Source organism: Gobio gobio, assembly GCF_949357685.1.
Source record: "Gobio gobio genome assembly, chromosome: 11".
NCBI classification, from domain to species: Eukaryota; Metazoa; Chordata; class Actinopteri; order Cypriniformes; family Gobionidae; genus Gobio; species Gobio gobio.
In genome coordinates this window covers 39062175-39090033 of record NC_137104.1, presented here as the reverse complement: position 1 = coordinate 39090033, position 27859 = coordinate 39062175, and the positions used below count along the sequence as shown (strand labels likewise).

The following is a 27859-nucleotide window of genomic DNA, read 5'->3' as shown; positions in this document are numbered from 1 at the left end:
GAGCTTTCAATGCGCAAGGCCAAACAGATGGCATTCAAGCAGGCTAAAAGAGCCTTTTGCATGCCTGAAACTGGTTTGGATAGTTGGCTGAAAGGGTGCGTGACAGCTGCTGTTAACCTTTATTCGGTTAGCCTAGAGACTGACAATAGCACAGAGTAAACAAAATGCACAAGCAAGGGCTGAGCTGCTATTTCACTTCTATGATCATTCATTGATTGAGTCAGAGTTTGGCATACTTGTTCTGGTCTGTCAACCATTGGTTTATAAAAATAAAAAAAATGTCCGCCTCTGATCAGATTCCAAGACATTCATTCAAAATGGCCTATTTACAAATGACTTTGCTTTCAACCATCAATTCTGATGTTAATTGGCATTTACAGCACAAGGGATTCATTGTCAGTGAATAGGGCTAATTATTTATTGGTGTTTAAGGGAGAAAAAAAAGCCAGACCACATTTCCCAGCATCCCCATAGGCAGGAACAGTAGACATTACCAAGTGATGTTTGGTAGTGGTGTACTCATGGGATTCATAGTTCATAACAGTCACAAACAGGGAGCTGTTCATAATCCACATGTGGAAAAGGATAAAATGATGAATACAATACCCGCAATAACATTTAGCAGCGCGCCGTCACCGCAAAAGTGACGACGGGCTACCAATGCCCAAGAAAGTGTATGTGCACACAGTTACATAGAAAAATAGCACTGTCAAAAGTTATTAAGCTCTTTAAGGTTCCAACCTTCACTTGCTTTAAGCTTCTTTTTAACAAACTGTACGTTTTTGACACGGCATCAAAAAAGAGTCAAAAGTGGTAGAAGAAGTTCTGTCAAGAGAAAGGAACAGTCAGTCTACGATTTGTTTGTTTCAGGTTATATCAAATTCATACACACGAGGACAAGATTACGGACCCCCCATTGCACTTGAGGCCTTGCACAGTCTCGGTGGACGGTTCCAACAGTGAACAGGCTCGACTGAGTAATTCAAGATGGTCTTGCAGTTACAAGGGAGGTAAGAGAGCAACACATTTCCTCTGAAAAGTAAGTTGTCGCAAGAAAACAATGAAAAGAACGGTGAGAATCATAATCATAACAACAGCAATGATAATGCAAGCAATCGTAATAATAGAACAACAAGGTTCAAAAGGAAAAGACATTTAATTCCTATCATCAATGTAATAAAGTTATATATCCAGCACTGTTTTTTTTGTTTTGTTTTTCCTTTGCATTTTTCTAACAGAATCTTCCTCCAAAAAGAGTTGGTAGTGCACTATTCATTCCTGTGGAATTATACAGCCACCATAAGCTGGCTCCAAAAAATTGGACAACAATCAAGCAAAAAAAGCCACAGTTTCGCTGATCAGCATGGCGCGTTTTTTTATAGTCATCCCAGACACCTGAGAAAACTGATAAGAAATCAGATCTGTCTTTTTTATCGGAAAGATACTACATTTATATATTCAAGTTATGCAAATTACATCTATAGTCACATATTCAAGCATATACTCATGTACACACATATATCTAGTGAGAGAATAGTTTAATATTTAATATATAATATAATATTGTACTTTGTATGGTACAGTAGTATTAGGGTGCATGTCTTTTTTGGGGGATGTGGGGTTAATTTGGAGGAGATGTATAGATATACTTGTGTAGGTCTATATATATATATACGATTCCTCATACAATGATCAATAATCATAAGAAATCATAAGAGAGCAAAGGTTATAGGCAAACAGGTTATAACTGTTGGGTTATGTGCGTTTGGGTCAAGAGACTGGGTGAGCACCATATAAAATGACGGTCGTAAACACAAAGTGTTTTTTTCCTGCACCAGAAAAAATATGCATGCGCCAGCATGCAACTCACTCGCTGACCTGGGTGAGAAATGCCAAACCAGCACCGATCACAACGTCAAAAGCTCGAGGAAGAGAGAAAGAGAGAGAAACAATATTGCTGCGTTTAACAGTTCTGTGGTTCATGTCTTCAAAGAGTCTGTTTGTGCATACTGTATATATATATATATTGTACTGGCCATGACAACCCACGCCCAGTTTGTGTCAAAGAGAGTGTGTGTGTGTGCGCATGTGGACGTATTTGCTTTAACATTTAAATATATACAGGAAAAAAATCTTCAACACATTTTAAGACTCCCCAGACATTCTCTCTCTCTTTCTCTGTCTCTCTCTCACCTCAGGATAAAACAAACACACACACTGAATTTTAAGAAAAGGAATCAAAGATACCAAAACAAGTGCTTGAACAAACCCATGATGGAAAAACAATTCAACTATACAGTTTTCCTCCGTTTCTTTTCGTTCGTCCCTTAAGTCTTGTTCTTCCTGACCTGCCTGGCTGCTCCTGATGTTAAAAATATATCATTTGCTGATAACGTTCCTGACTTTTTCTTCATATAGCCCTCTTTCAGTCCAGCTCCCCGAACCCTCCCACCCATATATAAAATATACAAAAAAGATTATTTCCAAAATCTCATCGCCTGCCTGCTTCTGCAAGTATAAAAATATACAGTTTTCCTATGTCAAAATCTTTCTCGCTCTCGCTGCCATCCGCGTTCCCTCCTCCGCCTCTTCATCTACTCTATTATAGCTGACCCTAACAGTTCAAAAATATACAATGTTTTTTTTGTCATAGAAAAAATGACGTATCTACCACCTCCTGTACAATTCTCTCTCTGAGAAAATCATCCTGTATAGAAAGAGGATGTTCACAAGGGCTACGTGACATTATAAATGATCTGCCTTTATGATCCGTGAGTATTTATGAGAGATTGGATTGCACATCCACAGTCAAAGTTTGGGGTGGTATCGTGGGAGAAGAGCCGATGCTTTTGTGCTTACATGTAGACCTTGTGCACATCCCTCGAGCTGGGGCTGTTCAACTTTGAACCACGTTTTTCAAGTATTTGATTCAATTAAGTGCCACCCCAGCAAATTCAACAGATCCCTGCACGTACGAAAAGAAATTTGTGAACAGTATCTAAGTGCTTATTTGAAGCAATCGCTATGAGAAAATGCCATTTCAGGATGAGTTGAACAGCCCTTGAAACGCTATTTCAAAAGCAGTAATTGTCTTTCTCTTCCTTCCTTCCGTTCTTCCTTTTCATAAGTCTCCGTGGCGGTTCTCGTATTTGTTGATGATGTTGCGACAACGGCCTAGCTCTTTCCGCATGTCGGCGACCTCTTGTCGAAGGGCAGCGTTCTCCCGTTCCAAGAATGCCGCTCGAACTGAAATCTGGTTCTCTTTCAGCCGGCGGGCGTCGCGAGAACGTTTCGCTGCTTCATTGTTCTTGTAGCGCCGGCTCCAGTACTTGTCGTCCTTTGAGGGTGAAAAAGGGGAAATAGGTCAGATCACAATTACAGTTGCATTACATATTATATTGGTTTTGCGACAATATTACAGTTTTTTTTTAATGATCTGTATCAGTTGATATTGGATATTTAATTGTGCATGCTCATTTACACCAGTTCTTTTTACATTTCGATTAGCTATACCGTCATTTAACGCTCACTTTAAGTAAATCTTTACAAAAATGAATAGTTCACCCAAAAATTAAAATGATCCCATAATTTGCTCACCCTCAAGCAATCCTAGGTGTAAATGACTTTCTTCTTTGCAGCCGAACACATTAAATAATATCCTGGTTCTTCCCAGCTTCCCGCGTTTTTTAAGCCCCAAAAAGCGCATCCATCCATCATAAAAATAATCCATACGACTCCAATGGGTTAATAAATGCCATCTGAAGTGAAGCGATGGGGTTTGTAAGAGAAATATCCATATTTAAAACTTTATAAACTACAAATCACTGGCTTCCGGCGTTCACAAGAGAGACCCGGCGTATGACGTAGGAGTAGCGCAAGCTTAGGTGAGAACTGACGAACGCAGAAGCGCAGAGGATAGAGCAAAACAAAACACCCGTCACGAATTAGAAGTCTAAAATAGGAAGATTTAGGCCCCGTTTACATTAGTGCATTTTCTTTTTAAAACAGCATTTTAAAATGAAAATGATCCTTGTTTATACTGGTGTTTCCACTGCGTTTCAGAAACATTCTTCGTCTGCACTACATACCCGAAAACGCATGACACATGACCCACACATGGTATGCACGTACAAGTGTGCGTAAATAATTGCCTCTTGCGCATGAAGTCAGCTGCAGTATTATAAAATACAGTGTTTAACTGCGCAGCGAATGCTCAAAAGGACCACAAAGTCAGCAAAGCATGCAGTTCCGTCTCTGTGTTATTGTTTACACGGTCGTCAAGGCTGGTATGTTACAGAACCGTTGAGAGAGACGACTCAGCGCTGCATTTCCCAAAAGGTCTCTACAATCAACTTAAGCCCCGTTTCCACCGAAAATACCCGGAACAATTTGTACCAGGAACTTTTTTTACAGGAACTTTTTCCCCCCAGATCTGCTACTGTCTGTGTTTCCACTGCGGTCTAAAGTACCGTGAAGATTAGGAAAATTAGTCCAGAGACGTGGGACTGCGTGCGACTGCTCCTCCCAGTCAGTGACGGACAGTAATCATTTTTTGTGCGATACTGTCTGGGACAATAACAAGTATGGAGGAGATGCAAGCAGCGCTGCTTTTGTTAGTTATGCATTGGTTTACTAAAGATATAATTAACAAAATGGCGGAAAAGAGACGAGCACTGATACTAAAGCGTATTCTGAAAGCTCGTAAACCTAGATTTAAAATAAGACAACGTATGTTATTATCAGCTATTACGGACATTGACCGTGCGATTGCTGAGACGAACGCGCGCCATCGGACAGAAAGAGCAAGACTGATATTTACTGAACGCAGAACGAACCTCACAAGACTTTTAAAAATGACGGTTGAAATAAAATGCTGCGTGAGCTCAACCAATCAGCATGTTCAGCACCACCCCAGTCCCACCCTCGAAAGTTCCTGAACTTTGAAAAAGTACTACCTCACGAGCAGGGCCGTTTGGAGGGGGAAATATTTACCCAGAACTTCATTTAGACCCTGGTTCCCGCGGTTGAAACACACCGAGTACCACCCCAAAGTTCCTAGTTCCTGGGGAAAGTTCCTGCGGTGGAAACGCGGCTTTAGGTGTACAATGCTTTTGGGAAACACAGCCCTGGTCTTTTATTGTTGTATTCAGGTAGCGTAATGTGTTTTCAAAAGTCTCCGTTTTGGTCTGTTTACACTGAAACGCGACCCCAGAGTTTTCAAACTAAAACAGGGTCTGCAGCGTTTTCGAAAGTCACTGTTTTTAAGGTTCGAAAACGGCAGAGTAGTGTAGACGACAGGCGTAACCGTAGCAAAAGTTATGCTTTTTAAAAGAAAACACACTAGTGTAAACAGGGGCCTTAAAGAAAAATGTCTAAAAATTTCGATATAAGAGAAGAGGAGCTACGTCCTACCTCATGCATTCGGTCTGAGGTTACCCTTCTGCCGGAGCTCGGCTCTCTCGTGAATGTGTGTACGGCCGTTGCCGGAAGCCAGTGATTATAGTTTATAAAGTTTTAAATATGGATGTTTTTCTTACAAAGCCCCATCGCTTCACTTCAGAAGGCATCTATTAACCCACTGGAGTATGGATTACTTTTATGATGGATGGATGCTCTTTTTGGAGCTTCAAAAACCCTGGCACTATTCAATGCCATTACAAAGCTGGGAAGAGCCAGGATAATATTTAATACAACTCCGATTGTGTTCAGCTGAAAGAAGAAAGTCATATTCGCCTAGGATGAGTAAATGGGATAATTTTCATAATTGGGTGAACTATTCCTTTAATTTAATAACATTTTAGAAAACCTCAATACAGTTGATATTTTTATAAGATGGACTCTATTATGCTAATTAAAACTATAATATAAGATATACTCTATAATAATTCTCATTGATTATTCATGGATGTATTTTCATCTCTAAAATGAAACGCAATGTAGTACCTTCTGTTCATCTGGCACCAGCATCTTGCGGGCCTTCTTGATCATGGGCTGAGGCTTCAGCTCATCCTCTGTGAAGCGATGCCTGCGCGGGTCAAACGCCTCCTGACCTGGCACACTGGACAGGGCGAGGTCAGCGGGGTCAGGATCAAAGTTCACCATGACGTCAGCCGCGTTGGTGGGTGGCACCACCGGCGGAGGTGGGCATGAGGGGCTCGGAGAAGGGTCAGGTGGTACAGTTTGAGCCCCTGTTGAGAAAGAGGGAAGCGTAAGGAGAAAATAGTCTCTCACATGTCGCAGGCCACAAGTTACCAGACAGATGAAAACACCACGCGTCTGGGCTAAAAGCAAAGAGGATTATGAACAATAGATGTGTATGTTCCCTGACTAGCTGCAGTGGCGTGTTTTGGCCACAAGGGTGCACCAAAAGCCAATGTGGACGCTTGCCAATTTCAGCAGCTGGCAGGCAAGGTCGACAAGGCAACCTGCAGTTTCAATTCATGTTATAAACATTCAAAGAAACATCATAAAATGGACCCTGAAAAAGCTCACATTTTGTTCATGGTCGAGATCGTTTGAATTCATTCGGCCTCGTTTTCCAGTGACAGCACTTTATATTGCTTGCGTCCAATATATTCTTCCTCTTTTATAGTTTGAAATATGCTTTTAGAGCAGCTGATAGCACTGCGATTGGAAGGCGAGCACTTGACGTTAATTAAGATACATTCGCTATAAGGCAGCCGTTGCTTTAAATTGTTCCTGAGTGCTTTCTTACACAGATATAATGCATTTAGGATACACGCAAATAATTAGGAGGTAATTATGTACATGTGACATTTACTGTTGTATGCACCTTTAATCATCTCCTGTAAATGTTGAAATAAGATAATTCTGTTTATTGCAACAACAGAACAATCCAGCTTCAGACTTAAAACAGCTCTTGAAAGCCCAATTTGCTCATGTAAACATAATCAAATTCTTTGTAATTTAATAATGAGCTTCTAAGCCTGAGCACTCAGGAGGCCTGCCAAAGATTTGTTTTTCTTTCATTAAGACAACACACAAAGAACAACACAAAGTGATATAGGAAGAATGTTGCATAAAGCGAGCTCCCCTCCCACCAAACCGACGTATTGTCCAGTTCCTGTACTAATCCTTGTCTATCTCAAATCTAGCAAGGGAGGAAAAAAGTGTTTTTTCCCATGGGCCTGCACAAGACCAGCTGTCCTTCGGGCCTCTTCCTTTCTATGCGGGAGGAGACATAAACAAGAGACACAGCTGTGTGCACAATTCACATAGTACACGCTATACAAACACACAATGACTTTCAATGTTTATACTGCCATACAAAGGCAAGCCCGTCTATCTAGCTATATATTATCTATCTATACAAATGCATCCCCAATGCCGTTTATCTTTCTCTTTCTGTTTATCGATTATTCTATCTATATATCTAAGATACAACTATAAACAGGTCATGCGAGCCACACATATCCGTACACAGTACACACAACTTGATATGTTTGGGACATCCAATTCCAATCAAAAAATGTGTTTTGCAATGATGAAAAAACTGATACCAGGCATATGCATACATATCTCTTCAAAAAATTACAGTCGAGCCAAATTTATTCAGACACCTCCAACATTTTCTCACATTATCACGGTTTATTCACTATAGTTTAGAAAATGGTAATAAAATATGACGAGAACTCATCTTGATAATGTCAGATAACTTTGATAGAAAGTATGTAATGGATACAATCAACCAATCAGCTGTCATCTGTTAAATTAATTAGATAGTACCAATTTCGGTCAAGCAATGCTTCATTTTGTTCAGTCTGTGGCGTAAAAGGTCCCATTAGCAATTAAAGATAAAAACACTTACGCAAAATATGGTCAGGTCAAAGTGTCTGAATAATTTTGGTCCCACGTTTTTATCAATTTTACTGGTAGTCCACTGTACGAAAATGTTTTGGTTATAATATGTCACAGTTAACTTTATTTTGCTCTCCTCACTTACATAAATGAATTATATTGTCCTGCACCCACTAGTAAAACATTACATCTGGTGTCTGAATCATTTTGGCTTGACTGTATATCTATCATTTTAGCTTTCTCTTTCTATTTCTCTCGTCCCTCCTTCTCCTTCCCTATCCGTTCTTTTCCCTCTGTCTCTCTCTCCATTGCTCTCTGCATCGGCACGTGACAAGTCGACTGCACATGTCCTCAACGTGTGAGGGAGCGGGAGGGAGGGGGAGTGAGAGAGAAAGAGAGAGAGAGAGATTTTAAAAACATGCAAGAGAAATGCACCCACCATCTCCAGCGGTCCTCTCTCTCTCTCTTTCTGTGCAGCATTTTGAAAATTCAAATGAATATTTTAGTTAATACAGTGCTGAATATTGCCCACTAATTTATATCAGTCTCAATTTAACACGGTCACACAAAAAAACTACACACATAGTGGAAGTATTGCACTTATAAGTAGTACTATGTGCAGTCACTAATGACATATTGCTAGTTAGGAAGGATTTCTTTTGTTTGGTAAAGCTAAATTTGGTGCTTCCCGAAATATTATTATCTGCTCTGATGATTATGCTGTAAAGAAACATTTCCACTCTACATGCACTAGTACACACACACACACAGCTGTGCCCTTAAAGCTTCAAAGCCTGCATTGCCCTTGGCATCAGAGGCCAACACTTTCAGACATCCCATCATGCATCACTGCAGTCTACATGAATCGCTGAGACTGTCTTGCTCTTGTTCACACCAATGAACACACAAAAATACAAAAGTGTAGGAGACAGACACAAAAAAAAAAAAAATGCAATTTGGAAACTATTTCAGTCCATTTAGCAAACTAAAGCTATGTTGGCCTAATCAAAACCTAATGAAGAACTCATGAACGTTCTTACCATGCAGACACTCCGGACCTCCCAGCAGTCCAGGGCCTTGCGGCACGTCCAGACCCAGTAAAGACGATGAAGAAGACGACGACGAGAGGGAAGAGATGGAGGAGGCGGAGGAAGAACAGGGCGGAGACGAAGAAGGTGGGCACTGGGAGCTCTGGCTGGGTACAGCCGACTGTGTGCTTTGAGAAGGGACCTGAGCGGCCGTACTGCAGGTGTTTCCCGACGGCATGCACCCCATCCCGTTCTCCGTCAAGAACTCCTCCAGGTCCATGTACTGTAGCTGGAACAGGCCGCCGTCGCACGGCAACGTGCGCTCCCATAGCAATGGTCCAAGGAAGGCAGACTGGTTAGTGGAACGCAGGGTGCCGTTCCCGCTATTCCCACCGTTCCCACCATTCCCACCGTTCCCACCATTCATGCCCCCAGCTGCACCCATCGAATCCTCATCAGAGTCCACAGGTTTGTCTTTGTCTGAGAGTGGCAAAAAGAACAATAATCTGTTTTCGTTTTTTATTTAATCATAAATAAATTAGCAAATATTTAATGGAGAGTAGAATTGCAAAATTACAGTCTCACACACACACACACACAAACCCGTTCTGATTTACCATAGCATAGAGCTCATACAGTAAGTTATGTAAAATAATGAAAATTTCAAGGGATTTTTGATATACGAGTACCATATTGGTTATCAGCAGACATTAGCGATTTTAAAATTAATAATTATTATAATAATGTTATCTTTTCTACCTTTTCTATTTTAATTTTGATTTTAGTTTAGCTTTGAATAATTGTATGTGTGCTTTGTCATTTTTTTAGTCTTTATGTTTTTTGTTTTTTTTTATTCATATTTAGCTCATATTTTTGTTTTAGTTTTAGCAATTTTAGTACCTCAAAATTTCAGTTTATTGCCAAGGGGACATTTCTAATAAGAAAATTGATGTAAATAAGTTTTAAAGTTTAAGTTTTTCATCTAATATTTATATTTTAACTTATTTCAGCTTGAAAGCAAACCAAAACTTTGAATATTTAATCGTACATGCTTATATATTCTGGTTTTAAATGTATATAATCGTTGCCAACATCTAAAACGCACCTAAAATGTAAAACACTAATAATTTAATAACACTGTTAAATGTCAAATCATTAGCAAATCTTGCTGTACATTATAATAGTGTTGCCTAAATTCACAGATAGTGATTTGTTTTTATTTATATAGTTAAAACTGAATACAATTGTCCATTTATCGGTTATTAACCGTAACATATCGAATGATTGTGATGGACGCAATTTTAATAACGCTGCATCCCTTAAAATGTCCACAAATAAACATGGCGGCCATGCATAAGGCCATACAGTGAGTGTGTGCTTAATGATTAAACAAAACTCATGTGAGTACTTGACCCTTAAACTGCTGCACCATCACAGCTGCAACGGGTTTGGCAACACACAATGCCATGTACACACGGCTGGAATGCCAGGGGCCAAGATGGAAGTCTCTCTCTCTCTCTCTCTCTCGCCCGTTGCTCAGATGGAGAGATGAGAGATTGGGGGGGTGGGGGGGGGGGGGGGTCTGGCTGGCAAATGAGAATGCTGCATGAGTGCTTCAGTGGGAAGCTGAGCTGAGCTGTCATCTCCAACACTGGGGCTTTTGAAGATGGAGCTGGGGAATATGCATAGTGATAGCTGGGAAAAAAGCCGTGTTTTACTCTACAACAACAGTGTCCTGACAAATGGGAAGTGGAGGAATGTTCGAGAGGGAAACGGTAATAAATAAAAAGAGAAAAAAGGACATCGGTGGGGAGTGGGAGTTTTCAACAGCGCCAAACAAAGCACAGCAGCGGAAGCATCATCATCATCACACTGGAACATTTACCAGTAACAAGCACATATTTAGAGAAAGAACGAAGTAAACCATTTACTAAGTTGTCACAGTATATCTATCCTCCTCTTCCTGATTACTTTTAACCTCATACCGCTGATGTGGCATAGATTATCCACAAGAGGGCGCAATTGAGCAAATAGTAATGTGTACATCCGTATTAAAACAACACTTCGATGCATTTTAGGATGGCATCCCTTTAATGGCAGCCATGGGAGCTTCAGACATCCCTTTAAGAGAGGGGAGAGGCCCCTAATTTCTTTAATTTGTAGTGAACCCGTCAATTCATATCATTTGTCAACGATTTATTCATCCAGTTGAGGAAACGGCCCGACTGAATAAAGAATAGAAGCTGTTTGCTGGTTGCACAGAACTGAGGTAGATCAGTCCAGAGCTTTGGAGGGAACAAAAGTTACATTGCTGCTCTCTATTTGTGATTTAACTGCACCCAAATTCTTTCTAAACAAAAACGATATCGTTTGTAACAGATTATCTTAAAAACGAGCAAACGCTGTAACAGCAATAGTGTTGGATGAGATAGTGAGAGAGTCACCTTTCATCTCACAGCAGTCTTTCCCTCTCTGGTCCCCTTTGATAGGCAGCTGAAGAAGGGATTTCAGACTGGCCATGGAATTATTCAGGTGGCCATTGGTGGTGGTGCCTGCAGGGTTAGCAGGACCGAGCTGTGGACTGGTCCCTGCTGGAAGGTCGGGTGGCAATAGCTGAGAAATTGGCCTGGACATTCCTCGGTGTAGCACCTCGTCCAGGTTCAACCAGTTAATAACTTTTCAGATGACTGGACAGTTGGGCTGGTTGGCTGAATCAAATGTTTCAATCAAAAGTAGAAATGCAGTAAAAACTGAGTTTGGCAGTTGAACGAACGCCTCGCGCCCTGATCAGGATGTATATTGAAGTTCATGAGCATTTACAATCGCATTCAAAGTCCCAATGCGTTCCCATTAGAAAACTGAAGTGAACTGACGTCCTGCACGGTCCACCGCTCATGTGAGAAAGATGCCGGAGATGTACTTCATCCTCTTCAAACGCACTGGCTCCTTTGAAATAATATTGCAATGTTTGTTTCGCGTTCAATAAACCTTCCCTTAGGATTGCCGCTCATTTGTTGACGTGTGTCATCGCATTTGACTGGTGCTCCTCGCGGCCAGGACAGAAATATTCCCCGAAAAACCGAATGAGTTGGATTAAACGGGCGTCCATGGAGGCAGAGATACAATTCAATCCCACACAGTCAGAAAGAAACTGCGAGTAAACTATAAAATCGGACTAAATCGAGTCGAGAGTGCTGGAAAAACTCCGTGTGCAAATAAAAAGATGGTTCCCCTCTTCAGAATATAATAAACAATTAAACGTGAGCTATGACGGTTAAGACTGATGGCTGTTATTATTCCTCTACCCTCTTTGTTGCTCTCTCTCTCTCGTTATTTTTGTAGCTAACCTCCGCAACCTCTTTCTTTCTCTCTTTCGCTCTCTCTCTCTCTCTCTCTCTCTTTCTTCGGGCACTCGGTAAAGCGAGCGCTCGGTATCGTAGCAAGAGTCAGCTGGAACGTACACGGGCAGCGCTCGTGACATCACCTCTCACGGGGGAACGGCTCTGAGGGGCGGGGCTATTCATTATTCATTATACACACCTCCTCACTGTAACGCCCACAATATGATAAACGAGCCGCTCTGGCCTATAGGATGCGTCCTGGTTTACATATTAATATCAGACCACCCCTGCTTTTCACTAAACCTCTTCTGCGCCGTTACATTTTCATAGATCGAATTAATTTGAACGGGAGGCTACATAGTACATACATTCAAGCAGAAGGACAAAGGCACGATTGAATACATGTACGAGTCAATTACAAAATGTTAACCACCTTAAAAGGACTTTATTCGGACATATAATTCATAGAAAATGTGTATTCGGGACTTTTTGCATTTGTAACTGACAAAGAAGAGCGTCACGCCGTTGTTCTTTATATATTAAATATTAAAGTTGCCTTAGCTAGATTTGTTTGTGAGAATGTGCCTGCAAAAGTAAACAGATGGCAAGAATCAAAAAAGACATTTGCAACTATTTGAATTGCAGTAATATTGTTCCATGCAAATTCAAACTATGACTCTTGGTAGCGCTGCTATTTGTAGACATTATCATATTCATTCATTCTCTCGCTTGTTTCTAGTTGCATTGGCCAGAATAATCCGAAAACGTGAGCATATCGGTTTGGCCGACACAAATGTATTTCCACAGTACCTTAAGGCCAGCACTAGACCTCGTAGCGAGCACATGGCTCATGCACGCGCGAACGCTACCTACCGGCGGCCTCTCCTTCACGCGATTGGCTTAAAGTAGGTCAGTATCTGCCCTTCGCGAGATGCAATTGGACAAAACTAGGTCAGTCGCTCCTCCCAGAGTTTTCCCCATGTGAGTGCCGCGTGAGATGGGAGTACAACAACATGCAAAGACGACTTGGTGAGATCTTTGTGGATTAGTGCAGGCAACTCTTGTCAGATGCAGAGATCAAATGGAATCTGCCTTTGCGTGTTTAAAAGTCAAAACAAATTCGAAGATGGTTCCATCCACGGGGAATGTTATGCATACTTATACAGACAGACAGACTGTATTTGTTTGTCTACATAACTGATAGGTTTACTATGCACACTTTATTGAAATTATAATTTTGAAATAAAATGAAAACGTCTGATCTTCATTAAGCTGTGTGCAGAGAAGGGCAAGAAGCAATGCACTACAACCACGTTTTTATGTGTATATGTGAATGAAACCAATTTGAAACAATGGAAATAACCTTAGGTGAAACAATGCAACTATTTCATTCATGCATATTTGTTTTACCTGCTTTTCAACTGCATTGTAAGCAAGCTTATAACTTAAACCACAAATATGCAGGGCTCCAATACCTTTCGACCAGTACATTTCCATGGCTTTTTGAAATAAGTCCTTCTTTATTCAGGATTTGCATGATCATGGAAAACTAAGAAATATTAGAGATTTTTGAAATTATGATTTGTAGTCGTGGTAAAGTCAACCTAAAAAGTTTTAAAAGCGTGGCAATTTCTGTTGTGTATATATCACTCTAAAAAATGCTGGGTTAAAAACAACCCAAGTTGGGTTGAAAATGGACAAACCCAGTCCGTTTTCAATGTTAAATGTTTGCCCAACATTCTGGGCAGTTTTATTTGACCCAATTATTGTTTAAAAAGTACTATATAACTGGCTTAAAATGAACCTTAAAAATCAGACACATGATTAGTAGAGGCAACAATAATAATCAAAAGGTGAACATTTATTAATAAGCAATTTAATGTTTGTTTAATTATTATTCATTAAATATTTGTAATGTTAATTTATTAAACATATTAATAAATGTTAATTTCCAACATACTTTGGGTTCATTTTAAGCAAATAATACAGTATTTATTCAAACAATAGTTGAGTTAACTAAAACTACCCAGCAGGTTGGGCAAACATTTAACCCATTCACTGGGTTAAAGTAACCCAATTGCTGGGTTTGTCCATTTATAACTCAACTTGGGTTGTTTTTAACCCAGCATTTTAGAGTGTTTTTTTCTTTTTCTTTTCTAGTTATGCTCAGCTCAAAATTTTACTGGCTAAAAATGACTCATCATAAGTGGATTTTAAAAGGTCCTTATCCAGTTATCACACTGAAAAGGTTATGCAATTCATTTTTTTAAATAATTTTGTAGATTGGTGTGGAACTCTATTTATATGGCAGGTACCAATCTTTTAAATTAAGTGGTACTTAGTGCTCAAATGAGAACCGCAGCAGATAGACTAATGTTTCATAAATCCAGGTTTTCTGTATGAAAACTATATAGGGATTTTCACTTTTCAACCTGGCTGTAAATGAGAAAAGGTCTAAAAAAAAGAATACAAAGACTGTTACAGTAAATTTAAATCTGAAAATTCCTTATACTTGTGTTCAGAAAGCAGTAGTACAAAGTAACAGAAGTTGAAACAAATTAACACAATGTGTATGGCCATGAAAGGAGAAAAAAAATCAATCACTGGTATTGTGCATGATTGTGTTCAACAGTCTGCACTGTACAAGCCTTGCAAGGCAAATCAAGTTGATTTGATTTCTGAGGCCACAGCAACAAAGAGAACATCACTGCCACCTAGAGGACGTAGTTTGTAACTTGCAGTTTCATGCCAATTTCAATTAAGCCATGTGAGATGATACACTTTTGCTTGGAGACACCGAGAGAACAGTGAACAGACGGTTGTGTTCCTCTGACACACCAAACCAAAGTATCCTTAAGGGCATCCTTCCCCCCACCTCTAATAGTGTGGCACTCCATAGGGCATGTGCCAACACATGTGAGCTGTAAACAGAACCATCCAGCTGAACACGGCACCAGGTGCCTAACACCTGGCCGCATCCTTTCATTTGACGCTGTTTATAAATCATTTAACCTACATGCCATAAATAACCAATTAATCCAATCTGCTCAACCCCACAAAGAGTCAGTGTTAAACATTCAAAATAACGTACAACATACTCAAGCGAAAACTGTACATTTTCTATCTTTTTATTTGCTTTCTGAGAAACTCAACATTTCTGTTGACTCAGAAAAAGAAAACAGTTGTTTAGTATTTATATTTTGTATTTTAGTTTACTGAGAGGAAAACATTGGGACAGTAAAGCTAAGTAAAGTATTGAGAATGAATACAATAGTGTTGGGAAAGCTGGGCTAAACTGTGGTCTGGGTTAAACAGATCAAAGGGGCAGGGAACAAAAATCACACCGACACATATATTCCCCACATCTTACAATGACAGGCCCTGCCACATACCCACCCACCCCTAAAATAGTAAAAATGATTTAAAAAAAACTTATACTTTGAATAATAAAAAAGAAAGAACACAACTGTTACATAATAAAATATAATACGCATTGTACAGTACAGATTGGCTATTCCTCTCACCCGCTGGCCAATCTTGCAACCAAAGACATTAACACTTGCCATAGAAACACCTGCAAAGGTTTCTTTACATATTTCTTTAAAAAAAAGGTGACATTAAACACAGGAACATGGCATTAGCAACACCATTCTGTCCCCTTCGCATCGGCTCTGCAGAATATTTTGCACATTTTGACAGTTTCACTGCAGAGTCCTCTTTGAGACACAGTTGAATTCAACATGGAGTGTCATAATTGAGGTTGTTCATAGGGAATACACACACTATGTACTCGATCCTCTTCCCAAAACCAGTAACTTTCAGTTCCAGATCCAACATTTGCATTTTAACATGAAGACAGGAGGGGGGAACAAAACGCAACACCACAATGAACAAAAAAAGCTACGTATATTTGAGAGTAAACAAAGGCTATAACGTTAAGCTCTGAGTACTGGGGGGGGGGACTAGTTTAGAGAATAGATTGTTACTGTTCAAATTAGTTCACTTTCACTGGTATGCATCCATCATTGCAGCACAAATAAAGTTACGAAAATACATAATGAATGCATTTTTAGAGGATAGAGATGCTACCATTACAACAAAGGTGCTACCAAAAACAGTTCCATAATCTAGAATATTCTTCCCCTTTGGAGAAACCGTGTTAGAGATCCATGTCTATAATGGATGGTTCTTTAGGTACAGGCTTGTTTTCACATCAACTGAGTCTTTTATTTTTAAGAGGCACTCCCTTGGTTATAGTCTGACCTCATGTTTAAGGAGTTGAATGTGTGGCGATTTCCATCAAAGTCCTCTTTGCCTATTTTCATGTGATCCTTGCCTCGAAAAACAGCAGTTTTTAAGGCCTTGCATTTTTTTGATGTCAGTTTACTTAGTGCCTGTACCCGGTCACAACTGTTGATCTTTCAATCTGGTCCTCGGTCTTCTGACCATTAGTCCCCTTTATTGACATTCTGATTCCTCTACTGACACGTCGACAAGCAAATTTGTGGCGCTGCAGGAGGGTGCCATTCCAGAATCTTGAGGGACATCGATAGCAAGAGAACGCCCCTTGAGACAAGTGGTGGGCCCGATGACGGAGAGCTGTCAGTAGCCTTCGAGAGCGCTTTCCACAGACTATGCAGCGCAGGCGAGTCTGACGGCCATGTTTTCTCGGCGGATGCCTGGTTACACGGTGCACTGAAAGAATTATGCGGCTTGAGAAAGTGGTAAAGGGACAGACAGGGCAAGAATAAGACTTTAAGGGGACTATGAGAGACCGAAGGCCTCTAAACCTTAACCGCCCTGCACGCCATGTGCCTCCGCCTACATTTAAACCAAGCCCTCCTCCAGTAAACTTGGCCCATTTCAGCTGAGCCATCCACTTCTTTCTCTTTAGCTGCTGCTGAAGCCTGCACTTCTTTCGTGTTAAATGCATACGCCTCCTAGCAATTTCATAAGCACTGAATCCTGTCATCAGGTGCATGTCACTAGCCAGTTTATATTTTTTCTTTTTTTTTTTTTTCTTTCTCTGGGTGGTATCTCCCTGAGCCGGAGGGCTTTGCTGTAGATGTTGGGACGGCATTGAAAAAGGATGCTGTTGCTGGTGGTGTTGAGAGTGCTGGGGTGGCGAAATGTGGATATGAGGTGGAGTGGAATGAAGAGTGTTACCTGGAACCCCTGAATAAATTAGCTGTTTCCCGCTGATTGGCTGTTGAAGCTGGAGGGGAGCCATTGAGGGGTTTGAGTAGTGCAGATGTTGGGGGTGTGAAGTGACATTTGAACTGTGATGTCCTGAATCTGGAGTGTAGAAGAGAGGAGAATAACCACCAGGCTGAGGATGCTGTGTGTGAACGATGGTTGAATGGGGCTGTTGTACTCCATGATTTCCACTTTCAGGTGCTATATGAAGGAGTGCATTGGTTGCAGCCTCACTCTCAGAGACAGACGGGGCAGTTCCAATAGATTCACTTCCTGTTGGTTGTGTTGTTGGCCCGGTACGAGTCAAACCGTGTTGAGATAATCTATGTCTGGTCAGGCTGTTGGAGTAAGAGAACGCCTTGCCGCACACCTCGCATGAAAACAGTTTCTCCCCACCATGCTCATGAATGGCTTGGTGATGGGCAGTCAGATGGAAGTGATGGCGGAAAGATTTCCAGCAGATCTCGCATGTATATAATTTAGGAGGGGGTTGGTTGCTTGTGTTAGCATTAGATCCTTGAACTTTATCCTGAGAATAGGAGTAATAAGCGCCAGGGTTGGTTTGATTCGTTTGATTGGTTTGATCAGGTTGATCTTGATTAGTGGGTCCCCCTTGATTTGCAGCAGATTTGGTTTTACTCCGCCTCGGCTTGAAATCTCCCCGTAGATGCAGTTTTTCATGCCTTTTCAGACTCTGTGCATATCCAAAATCTTTTCCACAAAGGGTACATTTGTAGTTCTTCTCCCCCGAGTGAACAGTCTGATGTTTGGTAAGATGAAACGGCTCTCGGAAGTCTTTACCACAGATGTCACAATGAAATGGCTTTTCCCCTGTATGCACACGTTCATGCCGACGTAAGGTCTCGCGTCTGCTAAAGCCCCGTCCACAAACAGTGCATAAATAAGGCCTTTCGGAACCATCTCCAGCAGCACCGCTCTGATTGCTTCTCCGGCGTTTCACTACTTCTCCTGGAGCCCCACCAGGTCTCGGCTCTCTTTTCTGTCTGGGCTTCCGTGGCCGCTTAGGTTTGGCATTAGGGTTGTTGGCATTCTGTGAATTAGGCTGCTGTTGGGTGGGGTGAGATAAAGGTATCATTGAACCACTCAGGCATTCTTCATTCCCACCATTTCCTGTAGATGTAGACGACGAGGCACCCATAGACCCGAAGCCAAGCCCTCCTAACAGACCTCCGATAATGTCTCTCCGTTCCTCTCGTCCCCCAGTACTGTTCATTTCAGCAGGCAAGACAGAGGCAGCAGCAGCTGCAGCAATGGCAGACATGGCACTACTGGTGACTTCATCTTCAGAGTCATCCAAAAGAGAGGAGAGTGGAAGATGAGATTGCTGTTGGTGATGGTGCTGCTGATTTTGAGGGTGTGGATGAAGCGTTGGGGCTAAAGGAGCTTTTCTGAGAGCCGGACTTGACATGCTGTTGTTACAGGAGTCTCCAGAGTAGGATGATGGGTTGCCCTGTTGACGACGGTAGTCATCGACCCTGTATGATGTTTGGTAAGGATCTCTTGAATACTCTGGGTTATACTTCTCTTCAGTTTTGCCCACAGGATTTTGATTAGCACTCCTTCCCTGTGAATACATACTGTCACAAGACATCCCTGCTGTGCTATCCTCATTCTTGCAAAATACTAATTCTTTTGTGTCAGTCATTTGTCCACCTGAAAAATCACTTTCAACTTTGCCCTCTACTGAACTTATTGAGCTACCATCACTGCTTCTAGATCTCCTCCCTGGCTTGCCACAGTCACCTGATGCAGCATGGTTAAGCAAAGAAGTGCTCTCTCTAAAGCAGCGGCCACAAGCAGGGCAGCGGTAGGGCTTCTCTTCGTGAATTTTCTCATGTCGAGTGAGAGACTCTCTGCGGTTGAACGAACGCTCACAAACAGAGCAGGCATATGGACGAGCTCCAGAGTGGATGACGCCATGCTGAAGCAGGTGTCCCCTCTTCTTGAACCCCTTTCCACATTCATTGCAACAGTATGACTTATCTGGACTTGAGCAAGTGGAAGACATTGGGTCTGGATTCTCATGCTGGTGGTGAGCATTTTGAGAAATTCCATCTTGTGTTGAGTGGGGGAGATCTGACGGATGCTGATGACTTGGGTTTGTGTTTGTGCTGCTGTTGGGACCAGTGCCATTTTCATCATGGCAGCGTATGTGTCGACGAAGGCTTGGGAGGTGGTTAAAAGACTTTCCGCACTCTCCACAATGAAAGAGAGGTTCTTGCTCTGTGATATTGGGAGTCATTGATTGCTGGTTTTCAGGCTTGGGGTTTTGAGATATATTTGATACCAGCACAGAAGCAGAGTTTGAAGATGGGGCAGAGGAAGAAGAGGAGGAGACAGTTGAAGAAGAGGAGGATGGTGTTGACGAGGAGAGGATGGAGGAGGGGTCACCACCAAGACCCCTCATACCAACCCCTCCACCTCCTCCCACAAGACCAGAGGACCCATCATGACCATGTGCCCCAGAGCTGCCATGGCAGTTAGCACTGCTTGCACTGCTGCTACTGTTACCATCTGTCTTCCTCTGGGGCAGGTAGCCAGCCATGGCTTTCTTTCTCCTGCTGCCACTACCTCCACTTCCTCCAGCCCCAGATCCACTATCTCCTTTCCCATCATCTTTTGGTACAGAGAGATGGAGTGGGAGTGGCAAAGGCAGGCCTGCTTCTTGTTGCATTAGGGAAGCCAGTTGATTAGACGAAAGAACAGGAATACCTTGGAAATCAAAACCACCAAGTGGTGATGGTTGGGGGGCAGGGTGTAGAGGGTGGTGTGGATGGGCATGGCTATGAGGGTGGGACAACGCATGAGGTGGCAGCTGCTGCTGCTGTTGTTGGGGCTGGGGAGTCGGATGGCCATGGGTGTGGGAAGGATGAAGGGCTGGAGGAGGAGCAAGACCTGTATTCGAATCTGCAAGACCTAGATGATTATGGGGGCCCTGCTGAACTAGAAACTGTTCCAAACTGGCATTTGTGGGCACACCAGAAAACAGGTATTGGTTTGCAGCGAGCATGCAACTGAACTGCTGGTGTAAACTTCTTGCATCAGACTGGGCTCCGACTAATCCAGCAACTGAGCTGCTACTGCTGGGGGGATTATTAGAAGTGGTGGTTGAACTCGAAGGGGAGGGTGATGAAGAGGATGGTCCAGGAGATGGCTGAGGAACAGAGAGACCAGGGTGCAAGGGTGGTGGCGGTGGCGCAGATGTTACAACTCCTCCAATTACCCCAGAGCCTCCTCCAGTACTTCCTCCAGAAAAATCGAATCGCCCCATTCCTGAGTGAAGCTGCTCCTGGGCTAGCGCAGCCTCAGCAGGGTGAAATGTGCGTAGAAACTGTGGATAGCCAGAGGCAGAACTGCCACTCCCACTGCTGCTGCTCATCTTGCTTGATTTACGTGTGCTTTGTGAGGAGGAGGACTGAGTTTGTTGTGGAAGAGGTGGAGGGGGTGCACTCATTTTGGCAAATAAGGATGAAGAATCCGCAAATGCATTACTTCTAGATCCTTGAAGGGAACCAAGGCCAAGCCCAGACAGGAGGCCACCAGACGCCTCACTCTGTTGTTGCTGCTGCTGTTGAAGCTGCTGCTGGTGCTGAAGTTGGACCTGTTGTTGGTGCTGCAGTTGTCTTTCCAGCCCCAGTCCTTTGAACTGGTGAGCCTGGTGTCCGCTAAGCATTTCTAAAATGTCCATAGGGTACTTTCCAAACTGAAACATCTCCCTCTCACTGTTGAGGGGTGTTTTTAGGAATTTTTGTTTTTCTGTTCACTTGGAACTGCAGCAAAGTGGACAACGTAATCTCAACTAAAAGATGTGCAGGAAAAAAAAATCTGGTACTAGGGCCACTTATAGTCAATATAAAGCTTTAAAGTAATCTGCTAGCAGCTCCAGTTTTTTAAAAGCAATGTCTGTGTGGGAGTAATTTGTCTGATGTTGTGACTGTCCATCCCAAACAAACAGAGTTTTGGCTATAGTAATGGGCCACTACCTGTGAGAAAACTCTGGAAGTCTTGGATTAAATAATCATCTATAAATAAGAAAAGAAAAAAAGGGGGGGAAAGTAAAAGGTAGTTTACAATATCATGCAATATCAAGCACGTTGGGCTTTCAAAACTATATATCTACAGTTAAAACAGTAAAAACATGTCTACTAATACCATCTGAAATTTGTTTCACAAAATGTGTTTATCGCCAAGAAACAAATCTTTTAGGTGTTGAAAGCCATTTAAAACTGAAGCAATGAGGGAATGTCTGCCTGTCTTGATATTGGTGTATTCCTTTGACAAGTTCTGAATAAAATGGTCCCACTTTGTGATTTCTTCAGAAATTCTGGTGAGCAACTTTTTTTTCAGTCGTTCAAGGCGGAGTGAAAAGGTGAAAGGTCAGATAGTCCACAGAGTCTATTCAACCTCTGTCTTTAACACCTCAGCTGGAAGACCACAAACACAGCACATTGATATGACCTAGTAGTTCTTCCTCCTCTCTGCTGTGGGCACCCTGTCAGTCCTAAAACAAACAAAAAAGAGAGAGACAGAGTGAGAGCGAGATCAAAAATAGTAAGGTTTTCAATCAAAGGATGTATATTTCAAAATGATACCAAAAGATGATACAATCAAGCAAGACATGAGAAGCAATGACTCACAAAGCAAAGGCACAGCATAACTTCAAAACAATCCACAGAACAAATAATCCCTTTCTATCACAAAACAATCCTGAAGATGAAGATAAAAGGTATAGGCTATACACAAGATAACAGACAACTTGTGTATAGCCTATACCTTTTAAAACAAGTATACTAAAAAAATATTCTAACAAAAAGAGCATGAGTAATTCTACAGATAAATACTGTATGTATATGTGTGTGTGTGTGTGTGTGTGTATGTGTGTGTGTGTGTGTGTGTATAAATAAAATGGGGATGTCCAAAGTTACTTTGGTACTTTTGTACAGTAATATCTAACATTAATGATTACTTACATAAAGGACAATATTTTCCTGCAGTATTGAGTATCATGAAATTTCACTGGTGGTATCAACTTCTGAAGTTGGGGTATGTGACAAAACTACTTAAAAAAATATTGACAGATTAATCAACCATAAACACCTGACATTTAAGACTATGCCAATTTCTTAAACACTCATCCACAATATTGTTTAGTTAAAATCATTTCATTATTGTCTGTGCGGAGGCTATTCCATTTTATTTATCCATGGCACATGCATTTTTATTATTTATTCGCAAGTAATGTCCATTGACTTGTTTGCATTATTTAGGCTTTATTAGATAGATCGGCCAGTATATGGCTTATTGGCTTTTAAATATAAAAAATAATCGTTATCGACCAAAAAGTGTTCCAATTTACATGAATTCACCTTAAATTACGACTGGGCGATAAACGATATCTCGATACAATTTACATCGATAATGATGATTCAATTTAACGGCCTGTTTCACAGCAGAAATAAACATGACAATAGCCAGTCAGAGCATGTCGCTAATAAGTGATTTCTGTGTCTCTGTGTGAATGAACGTGCGGTTTCGTGTGAAACTCAAACACACGACGATCACAGTGTTTTCAGCGTCTGCCGTCCCAATATATGAGGACATGAACTTGATCTCCATAGCTGCTTTGAGAATCACTTCACAAGCTTTTCAGTTTCATTCGAGAAAAACTATAGTCAAATACACACCGAAATTAAAACTGAAAGATCTACATGCCAATCTGTCAAAATAAAAGTTCCAAGAAATAATGACAATATCACTACTGTATACTAAAATGTACTTCTGAAAGTAATAATAATAATAATAATATGATTATTTCTAAGGAATATCATACAACCAAGATATTTTTACATGCATACAGTCCTGTTATGCAGCATCTTATTTGACAAAAATATAAGTGCAATGTTTTGTTGTAAATTAATTGTTTTATTTTAATTTGATTACATTTTTAAAAGCTTGATTAAATAGTTAAAGTCTATATAAATTTGCATTCAATCATAAAACAGAATCCCCAAAAACAATAGGGAGATTTAGAAGGAAATAAAATGGATTTCATGGGGCCATAAATTAAAAAAGGTAAAACTCTATGGAGTTTTAATTTGTGTTCAAATGTTTACATTTATTCTCAAGGTCTTAACAAATATGTGGAAAGCATTTCCTTGCCCATTAATGGTAAATTAATATTGTGATAAATATCGATATCGTATGATATGGGGAAAAAAATGCTGTGATTTTTGCCCATATCACCCAGCAACCTTAAATACACTACCATTCAAAAGTTTGGGGTCAGTAAGATTTTTTTAATTAATTTATATTTTTATTCAGCACAGATGCATTCAATTGATCAAAAGTGACAGTAAAGACCTACTAAAAATAAATAATAAAAATAAGAAATGTTACAGTTTTTACTGTATTTTTCCTCAAATAAATGCAGCCTTGGTGAGCTTCTTTCAAAAACATTTTGAATGGTAGTGTAGATAAAACACATCTAAATAAATAAGATCGCATAGATGCATAAAATAAAAAGTAGAATCCTTTGTTAAACAAGGAGGAATGTGTTCAGTCGCTTAATTCATTTTTGTTGTGGTAATAACTCAGTTTTCAGTATCATTAAATTCACTGATAACGACTACTTAAATTGTAGCATTCTGACGACACAACAGTACAGTAAAACTGACAGATTAACCAAACCATAATATCTGACGTCTGAGGTCTAATCCAAATTACATGTTTTCAGTTTAAAATCAGTATGAGGTTATCAGGTCCATTTCGGCCTGCGATGAACTGTGCATCATGTTGGCAAATATGCAAGCTTTATGACAAAAGCAAAAATTATTCTACGCAACTTTATATTTTTTATTAAGTATTATTCGTAACATACATTTAACTCACTCCAAATAGGTACTTAAAAATCCTTTAAATCTCTATCAAAATCAATTCAAACTGATCTGAAACTATTCGGACCACTGGTTGTTTTACTCAATGTAAACAAAAATAACCCAAATTCCCCATTGTACAATAAGGTTTTCCCCCTCAATAAAAAACAAATACTGACAATTTTCCTACATTCACCTTGAATAGTTTTTTTATTTTAAAGACAGCTAAATAAATAAAAACTTAAGTATAACCACACCAGCCAAAACAGTTGAAACACCCATCCACAAAATTGGTCATTGCAATTCTGTACATTTTTCAAAATGAAATTCTAATATCTGCACAAATTAAATCCACAAATCTGTCAAAATCAAGTCCTTATACCTGTCAAAAGAAAATAATATGCAACTAAAACACTGATGTAAACAAAGCGCCATATAAGAACATGCATGGGAGAAAAGAAAAAAAAACAATACTCGGCTACATCGAGGGTGAAACATGAAAACATGAGCTCCATGTCCGACACCATGTCAACATCACAGACAAAACATGCGTAAAGTTACAATTAAACTCCATTGTAGAATTGAAACTTACCAAAGCCTTTGCAGGTTGAAAGAAAAGCGCAGATTGTTCTCCGGGATGGTTGTGTTGACTGTGAAGGGGATGAGGGAGAGGGGAGAGCCGAATTCCTTTTTTCAATCACATCCCTCTATGGCAGACCAAAAAGTTTCATAATTAAAATGAGAGCAAAATCCGACTTGCTAAGTTCACAAACAATGTGGCATTATCATACACGGATTTAGCATAAATGTACGCATGCTACTCGTTGCGTAGGGGCCAAATATATTGAGAGAAAAACAGAAACATAAACAAGAGCGAGTGCAGACAGCCCATCAGATGAATACAGGCTATAAGCCCACTTCACTCTGCTAGCCTCTTAGCTAGCTAAATAAAGACGTCGTACCCTTTTACATTGCAACAGAATGCATTCAAAAGCTTTGGTATCACACCTGCTCGTGAACGGGGAAAGTCCTCTTGAAGAGCAAAGCGTGAAAATAATAATGCTAAAAAGGGCGCCGAAAGCGTAGATGTGCACAAAGGCGGTATCCGATTTCAGGTTAGCAGGTCATTTTTCCCCATCCCGTGGAAAAACACTCTCGCAGGCCTCTCCATCGCTTTCGATCCGTTCAACAAACCCCGATTTCCGCTGGCTACGCTTGCTAACGTTCAACCTCGCGCGATATCACTCTCATCGCAGAATTTCGACCGAAACTGCCCTTCCCGTCCGTTCTCCGCTTAAATTTTTGCGGATTATGGTCGGCCAAATATTTTCCGCCCCGTGTCAATTTTTAGTGCCCCCGTCTTCCTTCGGGTACTTCTGTTCGCCTCACAGTGGTCGTTTCCGGGCAGTGATACAAGTTCCGGGTGGTGTTACGTGTTAAAACGTCCGACATTGTCCTGCTTACCCACTTAAACCAGTATGTAATGAAGTGAGGTCAAAGAAAGAGGTTTTTTTTTCCATTCATGGGTTCATTCTATCATGTATTTGATGTAGGGTGACAGGGAAATGGCGTGTAATTTGAACAAAACACACTGAATTGTGTATTTATTTGCATTCGTAGCCTCGTAGTGTTATTAACGGGTTAGCAAAACAGCGCCCAAACAAAAACAAACCATATGGCGCGTTCTAAATATTTCACTTCTGTGACGTAGTAACACATTGTCAAAGCACACACTTCACGAGCTGCCGCGCGAGACTTAAAAACATCTCATTTCATCTCACTCGCGCGCTGCGCACTGACTGATACAAAATAGCCAGTCAGAACAGATGTTCCACACATATGCGAGCCAAAGTAATTAGAACAATTATTTCACCTCGCGAGAGCGCGACAGAGAGAGCGCGCGCAGCATTTTAGACAGCACATATATTTTGGAAAGGATTGCAGTGCAAAGCACCTCTCTGAAGCCATTTTACCAACATGCCGCCGTCCCCCCCCGCCACCCTACCAGAACATAAGGTCCTCGCCCACCCTGCCCCTCAAAATGGCGAATGCCGGTGATGGCTCGTCCGTCTCCCTTAGGAACCATTTAAGAACCTGGAGCGTCCCATTTTAGATGAATACATATATTAATTGAAAACAGCGAATTGTTTTTTTCAAAGGACAGTTATAATTTACACCACAGCAATAGAAAAATATAGCAGTTACAAAAATAGATATTTATTTTTTTAGGTTTAAACCATTTTAGAACACTAATTGTAAAGAAAATGAAAGAAAAATAATGAATAAATGCAGGAGAATGTTAAGTTGAGATTTATGGTATGTAAATGTGTGGAAACATCTTAGAACCTTGAGACAATACATCAGCTGTTACATTATTATTAATTAAATCTTTCTTTTTAATTGTTAACCTAAACCATTCTACTCCAAAAGGAATCCTAAATCCTTATAGTCAGACTGAGTTTCATCTATTTAAAAGACCACTGAATGTAAACAAACAATTAGTCTAATACAAGATCACGCGTGGCTAAAAATACTCAGCACATAATATATTGAGATTTAAAACATATCTCAAAAATATAAACATGTAAAACCAACCAACATATTTCATAATTCATGAGAAAAAGAACACAAGTGTCAATGTCCAGAAAACAACTTCTTTCTTAATGGCGAGAATTTTATTTAAAAAATAATAATAATTGAAGTTTTTGCTGTAAATATTTTATGCATGGCATTTTGGCATTTTCCCCCTTAAAATGTACAACAAGGTTTATGTACTTCATGGCAAGAAACATTTATATCTTAAAAAAAAGAAAAAGAAAATACTGAAGGAAAAAAAACATTAAATAAATGGTGGTTGTTTATTCGGTTTTCCATAACTTTGGTGAACGTAGCAATGGGAAATATATATATTTTTTTAATGATTTGTTTATTTTTTGCATTCAAAGAGACACTCACTTAAAAAATAAAATTATATTTTGGGTTTTCTGAAATGCACATTCTCTGACTTCACACGAAGCAAAAGTCAGATAAAATGCGAGATAAAGCATTCCAAAATAGACACTGAAATACGCACAAGCACACAAATACAGACACACAAACTGGACACATACACACCTTGACATCAGAAGTCAGCAATATGACATCATCAACACTGGCTTTGACATCTTCATGCGTTTTGTCTTTTCACTATGATTGCATCTGCTTTTTTGTTGAGTTACAAAGGTTAGAATCCACTATAAACTCAAATATAAAGAGAAATCAGGGATAAAAACAATTTCTAAAGTCACAGAGAACAAAAATAAAGTAAAACAATGATAATAATCAAGAATATGAATAATATCGATGACTATATATATTGATGTATATATATATGCACTTAAATCGGCATGTGTACATATTTGAACATTCGGGATTCAATTAAATTTTTTTTTGATCTTTTTCAACATATTTAACTTCAGTTTTATTAACAAGTTAATAAAAGCTTAAACATTGCAGAGTGATCTAAAATACTATATTATGGCCCAATAATCTTGCTCAGCCAGGTCGTTCTCAGACATTCCACCACAAGTGTCCATTTGATGTG

General features: G+C 40.3%; 3 protein-coding genes across 3 annotated transcripts in view; all 3 read right to left on the bottom strand.

Moving 5' to 3' along the window:
- LOC307133598 (craniofacial development protein 2-like) overlaps positions 1–27859 on the bottom strand; it is a 1416430-nt gene that overhangs the window by 856549 nt on the left and 532022 nt on the right. The window lies entirely within an intron of this gene.
- On the bottom strand, positions 2647–12298 carry dbpa (D site albumin promoter binding protein a). The gene is made up of 4 exons (XM_079829498.1): positions 11291–12298; positions 8859–9326; positions 5944–6188; positions 2647–3337 (listed from the first exon to the last, which is right to left on the bottom strand). The coding sequence occupies exons 1-4, from the start codon at positions 11478–11480 to the stop codon at positions 3122–3124; spliced, it is 1119 nt and encodes a 372-aa protein (XP_079685624.1). The 5' UTR covers positions 11481–12298; the 3' UTR covers positions 2647–3121.
- Positions 14350–26307, bottom strand: znf865 (zinc finger protein 865). The gene is made up of 3 exons (XM_079830265.1): positions 25285–26307; positions 24869–24983; positions 14350–21905 (listed from the first exon to the last, which is right to left on the bottom strand). The coding sequence occupies exon 3, from the start codon at positions 21114–21116 to the stop codon at positions 16575–16577; it is 4542 nt and encodes a 1513-aa protein (XP_079686391.1). The 5' UTR covers positions 21117–21905; positions 24869–24983; positions 25285–26307; the 3' UTR covers positions 14350–16574.